General features: G+C 44.6%; 1 protein-coding gene across 2 annotated transcripts in view; it reads left to right on the top strand.

The window, feature by feature from the left end:
- LOC119286439 (transcriptional corepressor SEUSS-like) overlaps window positions 1-7,529 on the top strand; it is an 8,638-nt gene extending 1,109 nt beyond the window's left edge. For both annotated transcript variants that reach the window (XM_037565819.1, XM_037565818.1), the window contains exons 2-10: window positions 179-1,424; window positions 1,534-1,653; window positions 1,852-1,900; window positions 1,978-2,192; window positions 2,330-2,398; window positions 2,514-2,608; window positions 4,009-4,102; window positions 4,226-4,295; window positions 6,040-7,529. In XM_037565819.1, the coding sequence (XP_037421716.1) occupies window positions 318-1,424; window positions 1,534-1,653; window positions 1,852-1,900; window positions 1,978-2,192; window positions 2,330-2,398; window positions 2,514-2,608; window positions 4,009-4,102; window positions 4,226-4,295; window positions 6,040-7,010 (2,790 nt within the window). In that variant the 5' untranslated portion in view covers window positions 179-317 and the 3' untranslated portion in view covers window positions 7,011-7,529. The remainder of the gene's footprint in view (window positions 1-178; window positions 1,425-1,533; window positions 1,654-1,851; window positions 1,901-1,977; window positions 2,193-2,329; window positions 2,399-2,513; window positions 2,609-4,008; window positions 4,103-4,225; window positions 4,296-6,039) is intronic.
- Window positions 7,530-7,937: the final 408 nt, after the last annotated feature.

The raw sequence follows: 7,937 nt of genomic DNA, 5'->3' as shown, positions 1-7,937 counted from the left end.
TTTCTTTGCTTTAGTCGTGCCGGATTTGAGGAGTACAAGTTTGCTTTGGATGCTCGTTTATGTTCTTTCTATGGTTGATTTTGGGTGGTGTGGATTGGTGCTCAGTAGATTTGTGCTGGAGATACCACTCTAGATCCAATGCTTGTGTCCTAAAGCTGTAGTCTCTGGTTGTTTTCAGGGTTTGCTGCCTTGTTCCTGCCCAATTTTGGCGGATCTTGCGGCCGTTCCGTGCTGAAAGGATGGCGAGGTGAGTGGTGACGCGCTCGATCTTGGGAGTAGTTTCTGCTGAGTTCGTAGCTCTCCCATTGCCTGCAACGATGGTATCGTCAGGGCCGCCGAACCCAATGGGGCCTGGGCAGCCAGTAGGCGGTGCCTCACTTCTCCGGACAAGTTCTAGCCTGCTCAGTGGTGGCCAACAGGGAATGGGTGGGGGTGGCGGCATGCTTCAGTCGCAGTCCCCGTTCTCATCTCTCGTCTCCCCAAGGTCTCAGTTTGGTGGAAATGGCTTGCTGGGAGCAACCTCTAATGTCTCCTCCCTGCTTAATCGGTCATCGTTTGGAAATGGGAGCCCTGTTCCAAGTCCAGGACAAATGCCAAACGGTGGGCTTCCGATGAATACCCTTCAGCAGAGAGGGGGCCTTGATGGCGCTGGTGATTTTACTGGCACTGGAGGATCCGATCCTATGTCGTTTCCATCCTCCTCCTCGCAGGTTAGTTTGGGCAATCACCTAGGTTCAGATATCCTGCAGCAGCAGCAGATGGATGTGCGGGATTTGCAGCACCAGCAAGAGCAACAACATCAACAACATCAACTGCCGATGTCTTACAACCAGCAGCAGTTGCCGTCACAGCAGTCGCAGCCGCAGGCTGCAGTGAAGTTGGAGAATGGTGGCAGCATTGGTGGAGTCAAATTAGAACAGCAGATGGGGCTGCCTGACCAGAATGGCCCAGTCCAGATGATCCGCAATGCTGGAAATGTAAAATTTGAGTCGCAGCAGTTGCAAGGGTTGAGGGGTTTGGGTGCAGTCAAGATGGAGCAGTCGAGTTCCGACCCATCAGCATTCTTGCAGCAACAGCAGCAACAACAGCAGCACCATCACCACTTGTTGCAACTCACGAAGCAGAACCCTCAAGCTGCTGCGGCTGCCCAACTGAACCTCTTGCAACAGCAGCGTCTTTTGCATATGCAGCAGCAGCATCAGCAGCAACACCAACAGATTCTAAAGAATCTGCCTTTACAGAGAAACCAATTACAACAGCAACAGCAGCAGCAGCAGCAACAACAACAGCAGCAGCAGCAGCAGCAGTTACTTCGTCAACAGAGTCTAAACATGAGAACCCCAGGAAAGCTGGCTCCTTATGAGCCAGGTACCTGTGCAAAAAGATTGACCCATTACATGTATCATCAACAGAACAGACCACAGGTAAAAGATTTTGTTTGTCTGTTTGTTTGTTTCGAACAAGTAATTTTGTGCTCCAAGCAAAAGGCATGTACTTACAACTTAGGGCATTTACCCATTCCTTTTGATGCAGGATAACAATATAGAGTACTGGAGAAACTTTGTCAATGAGTATTTTGCTCCAACTGCTAAAAAGAGGTGGTGTGTGTCTCTCTATGGAAGTGGTCGTCAAACTACTGGAGTTTTCCCTCAGGTGGTGTCTTGCTCCGACTGCTAAAAAGAATATGCATCTCTTTCTCTTCTGTTCTCCTATATTTGATTTATGCAAGTAAATTCAGTTCTATTAGTTAGTCATAGCCTTAGAGAATTTGGAGTAACACATAGGTGTTTTGAGTATAATTTGCCTTTTAAATTCTTATTTATAACTTTCCTTATTTGTTTGCACCTCCAGGATGTCTGGCACTGCGAAATATGCAATCGAAAGCCTGGCCGGGGCTTTGGTAAACATCATTTAATTTTGTGCATCCTCCTCTCTTACTCGTGTTTCTGGTTTGATCTTATGTTCTTATCTTTACAGAGACAACAGTAGAGGTCTTACCGCGACTATGCCAAATCAAATATGCGAGTGGTACATTGGAAGAACTATTGTATATTGATATGCCACGCGAATCCCAGAATGCATCTGGACAGATTATTTTGGATTATGCAAAAGCAATCCAGGAAAGTGTCTTTGATCAATTGCGCGTGGTACGTGAGGGGCATCTAAGGATAGTTTTTAATCCAGACCTCAAGGTACTGTTATTCAATTTTGTACGTTGTTCTTCTTCCTGTCATTATATCGGTTCTTCTTATGATACTATTCTTGAATAAGTGGTGTCTTTTGGACTAACATATATTGCACAATCCTGTACCATTTCCTTCGATTGAAGATTGCATCTTGGGAGTTTTGTGCTAGGCGTCATGAGGAACTGATTCCGCGGAGATCAATAATACCTCAGGTATGATTTTTTTTATCGCTAGACATATTTTTACTCACAGGTCATGGATCTTGTTATTTATATTCAATTTGGATTGAACATCTGCTATATTTTTGCACTGTGGTGTTTAATTCAGGTTAGTCAGCTTGGCACGGTTGTACAAAAATACCAGGCTGCTGCTCAAAGTTCAACGAGTTTAACGACCCAGGACATGCAGAATAATTGCAACTCGTAAGGAGATCGGCTCTGATGTGCTTAATATTTCTCATCTGAAGTTCTTTCCTGAATTCAAATTTACATATTCTCTTGTCATTTGGTTTAGCCAAACTGATGCTGGTGCTATCTATTATATTTTCGTTAATGGTTTGTCCACTTCTTTTCTTCATGTATACGTGTCTGTTCTGTTAAAATTTATTATCACCCTTCCCTGTAAAGGAGCCATTTGTTCGGTGGAGCTAGTTTCCACAGTGAGTTGTTTTAGATGCATTGGACGTCATGGCAAGGTGAGAGCCAAGATAATGCGGACCTTAGTCCAAAACAAGATAATGTGGGTAGGGTAAAGGTCTGAAGACGGGCAAAGGCACTTGGTTTCAACAATCCCGCGGCATTGCTTGTCCCTGACGTTGAAGAGTGTCTCAGAGGCCTATTAACACCCATGCTATGCACGGACTGGGGGTACCTCTTTACTTTTTAGCCCATAACACAAGATGTATACATGTGGTAGCTCCTCTTGAGCCATTCAGTATTTTTGACTGCCATAGTTGACTTGGTTTTTATCATATCACCCTTTATGATCAAACCAAACCAACTGGATTTACTGTTTTAAGCAAAACAGGATGAAAAGGCTAGTGCTGTGTGCCAGCTTGTCTCAGATCCTAAGGGCTTATAGAAGTTGTCAAATAAGTTCCTCTTGCCAAATAGGCACATGACTAGTTAAGTGTGCCCGGTGAGCTTTGCAAAAGTAAAGGAGTTGGTAATTCATCTCAGTCTTGGCGATGAGCACCCATGATCCAAGTGTTTGAAAGGGAGGACGACTACTGCAAACCTACATGCTATAGCTAGGTGCTACAATAACCCTTATCATGTGCACACGGGCTTCATCTGGCTAAAAATCGCATATTTTAGGAACCAAATAATTGATCATTATGATTATTTTCTATATTAGATATTTTTATTTTCATTTGTCAAGAAATTTTTTCTAAATATGTGCATTCTCTTGCTTGATGCGATGGAGGGGTTACCCAGGGTTTAAACCATGACCACCACCACAGCTCAATGATGAGATCTCAAGCACCTGGGCCTGTCTGACACAGCAGCAATAAATCAGGCCATAATGTAGAAAACTAGAAACACCACGTTAGAGATTATAATGATTTGTTTATATATTAGATATTTCCTTTTAGTTAGTTGCTATCCTTTTAGTTTCCTACTGAATATTACCTTTCACCAACTCCCATCAATTTTCATTGTACTTTTCAAGTTCATGCTATATAACAGGACACTTGTTCAGTTGTTCTTACTTTCCTTGCTGACTGTTTCTTTGAGTAACTATTACCTTTCACCAACTCCATCAATTTTCATTGTACTTTTCAAGTTCATGCTATATACTTATTGCAATCTTGTACAATTAGGTTTGTTGCATGTGCGCGCCAACTGGCTAAAGCCTTGGAGGTGCCTTTGGTAAATGATTTAGGATATACAAAAAGATATGTCCGCTGCCTTCAGGTACACTCTAATCTGATCTAGTTTCCATTCATGTGTTATATTTTCTAAATTGTTTCATAAGTATGCACTTTTTTCTGACCATAAGCTCCTATTTTTTTTCATGCAAAATGTTGGTACTCTCAGATTGCGGAGGTGGTAAACTGCATGAAAGATCTGATTGACTATAGCAGGCAGACAGGATCTGGGCCAATCAGTATGACATCTTAATCATTTTACTTTGTTGATTTATCACATCTCATATCATCAGGATGGCGCAAACTCCCGCATACCACTCTACACTCACAACACCGGAATTAGTGTTCTTTGGGCTCTATTTTTAATTACCATTATTTATTTAGTCAAGTTTCCTTGTGGTACATTTTCTACATGTGTAGGCATGCCTCTTAAATACTCCCTCCGTCTCAAAATGCAAGATCATTTTTGACACTGGTGTAAAAAATGAGTGTAAAAAATGATCTTACATTTTGGGACGGAGGGAGTACCTTAGGGTAGTTATAAGGTAGGTGAGCATTCGGTTTTGGTGAGAAATCACTGCAACTATCGTTTCATGCTGCCGTTATTCCATTCATCACTATAAAAGGCTACATTGGTATGCCTGGGAAAGAGTGGTGCCTGGCTTCAGCCTGTGATGTTGATTATTTTGCCTTGACCCATTAACTGGATTAGCCTGGGGTATAAGTGTTTGTTTGGTGACCTGGGCATGAAAGAATACTGAGCGGTAACAAACATGGCGGGCTTTATGCCGATCACATCATTATATGTGCAGAAGAATTGTGGTTGGTAAGCCAGCTGCACAAAACCAAGCAATTAAGGAATGTATATGACAGTCATTAGGAGTTGAGATGTTAGGAAGTTAAGAGTCTTGCAGGGTACTAGCAGGTCCACCTAATTCATAGGGACCACCATGCTAGATATATATTATATACAGATAAGAGTTCGAGTTGGTTAGTCTATCCGCATGCATCCAGTTTTTGAGTTAAAGTCCAGTTTGGTTGATCAAGGAGTCTAGTACAGTCAAGGCTGTCTGACAAAGCGAGCTGGCATTGTGAATGTTGGATCAATCAGTAAGATAGCAAAACTTCTCAAGACTCGGAGCCTCTCTTCCATTTCAGGGATGAGAGATCGAGTGCTCTATCCCCTGTCTTTGGACCCTTTAACCTGCCCAATTAATCCACAATACCTACTGTAATGGCTCATAAACATCCTAATTGACCCATAACTCGCTGAGCATAACGAATAAAATATTCCCAACTACATCAACATGTGGCATGAAGAAATCCCAAATCTGCAGTGATAGGCATCAGTGGTGGGCCAGCCTCTTGGTGGCCGGATGGTCTCTCGTCGCAGCCTCTTGATGAGTGCTGGAGCTAGTATGCGGCAAAGGCAGGCCCTATAACGACAGAGCTTTGATGCGGTGGCGGCACACAGCTTGCTGCCATTGCTCATCTCTCCCATCTGCCTTTGTTAGGTCGGTATTAGCTCCCAGGCTGCAGCTGCCACACTCAAGGTGCTCAAACTCCTCAAGCACCTGAGCCAGGCTATCCAGGTCACCAGCCAAACACCTCCCACGCAGGTCCCATGGATGCTCTTTGCAAGGCATGACGTGTCCGGTGATTTCAAGTTTTCCAACCACTTCCGTAGGAAGGAAACTGTAATCACCTGATTACCATATAAACTATATAGTTAACATTGCATCTCCGGTAGGAAACAACTTCTAAATACTCCTAGACCATTGGTGCCTGCCCCTGATCCTCATGGGAATGGCTGGGGAACTGAGTTGCCTGGTTCCTGCTGATTTAGTTCCTAGTCACACAAAACACAGTAGCATGTTGGTATGCCATTCAGCAGCCTGTGATTTCTCGTCGTATTATGGCCTTCTATTTGCTAATTTATGTTTGTTTGGCCATATGTAACACTTGCTGTTATTTCTATTTCAGATAGCCTTCATAACTTTCCTCGGAGGAGTCCAGCAGGTATTAACCCTCTTCAACCACAGCAGCAACAGCCTGAAGAGCAGCAATCTGTTCCCCAGAGTTCAAACCAGAGTGGCCAAAATTCTGCTCCTATGGCTGGTGTGCAGGCTTCTGCCTCTGCCAATGCAGACGTGACATCAAATAGTTCTTTGACGTGTGCACCCTCTACATCTGCACCCTCGCCATCTGTTGTTGGGCTCCTCCAAGGTTCAGTGAATTCTAGACAAGATCATCCAATGGGCACCGTAAACGGTCTGTATAACAGTGGAGATGATGGCGTGATTCCCAAGGTGAACTCTACAAGTTCATTGCAGTCAAATCCGTCTCCCTCTTTCTCTTCCCAGGTGCCCACATCATCCAATAACAACATGATGCCCGCCCCTCAGAACACAAACCAACTCAGTTCCCCAGCAGTATCATCATCAAACTTGCCTCCAGTGCAGCCACCTGCAACTCGGGCTCAGGAACCTGAGCCAAGTGATTCCCAAAGCTCGGTTCAGAGAATCTTGCAAGAGATGATGTCATCACAAATGAATGGTGTTGGCCATGGAGCGAATGACATGAAGAGACCAAACGGACTTGCCCCTGGTATTAATGGGGTTAACTGCTTAGTTGGTAATGCGGTCACAAATCACTCAGGAGTGGGAGGAATGGGATTTGGGGCCATGGGTGGATTTGGTTCAAATAGTGCAGCTAGTGGACTGAGAATGGCAATGGCAAACAATGCAATGGCAAACAGTGGGATGGCAATGAATGGCAGGATGGGGATGGGGATGCATCACAGTGCACATGACCTATCACAGTTGGGCCAGCAGCAGCAGCAGCAGCACCAGCAGCATCAGCAACAGCATGACATAGGAAATCAGCTGTTGGGTGGACTTAGAGCTGCAAATAGCTTCAATAATCTTCAGTATGACTGGAAACCCTCTCAATAGATTGATCGGAAATACAAGTTCAATATGATGATGGTGCAGCTGCCCTCACTGGGCTCATTGCTTATGGAGCGTCAATTGCTTGCTCTCTTGTGTCCAAGCATTGGTGCTTTTGCACCAAGGGTGCCATGGAAAGGAATCATAGGCGATGGCAAGCATCTCAGCTCGCGGCTGTATGTTGCAACAGTAGTTGGTTCCCTGTGTATTATGCAACTATGGTACTGGGCTACCTGCCTCGGTTATCTTACCGAAAGATAGAGTTAAAAGATTAGAATCTGCCTGCACTGGGCATGGTCGGTGTCAGTGTTTGGTGTTATTTCTCACCCGGAAAAGAAGTTTTCCCTCCTTTTTTTTCCTTAACGGATGACATCCGAACTGTAATTTATCACCGCCCTTGCTGTAGCAATCATATGTGCTGATATCTTCGCCTGAGAATTCTCTCGTTGTAGCCTTACTGTACTCTGTATAAGCTGTCATATTGACTCGTGGAAAAAGTATCAAGAATGTTTCCGTCGGGTAAAAGGTGCACTCTTCTATCCCAGATGTTTCTGTCAGTGATTTGTTCTTGAAATAAGTAGGCTCCACCATTTTAATTTGTTATGTCATCAGGTAGCTCGCTGAACACCTAGCGTGCTTTTCTGAATATTGTCTGGCGTGTTTGGCAGCACGGGATGTATAAGTTTTTTTCTTCTTGAATTGCGGGGCATAAGGTCAACTCCAGTGCGCGACCTATCCTGTCCGGGTGGGATAGAACGGATGAATAGTGTGGGCCAATGCGCGACCCCAAACGGACAAATGTCTGGATTTCGTCCGTTTTCGACCCATCATCGGTCCAAACTTGTGCCGAGTATGGGGTGAAATGGACATCACGCGGACGGGCTTGACGCACGCCCTTGTCCCCCTGTGGCCCGCCTGTCGGGGACACTAGCA

The sequence above is a fragment of the Triticum dicoccoides genome, chromosome 4A, assembly GCF_002162155.2.
Source record: "Triticum dicoccoides isolate Atlit2015 ecotype Zavitan chromosome 4A, WEW_v2.0, whole genome shotgun sequence".
Classification (NCBI taxonomy): domain Eukaryota; kingdom Viridiplantae; phylum Streptophyta; class Magnoliopsida; order Poales; family Poaceae; genus Triticum; species Triticum dicoccoides.
The sequence above is the reverse complement of the archived record's forward strand: the minus strand, read 5'-3'. Positions and strand labels throughout refer to the sequence as shown.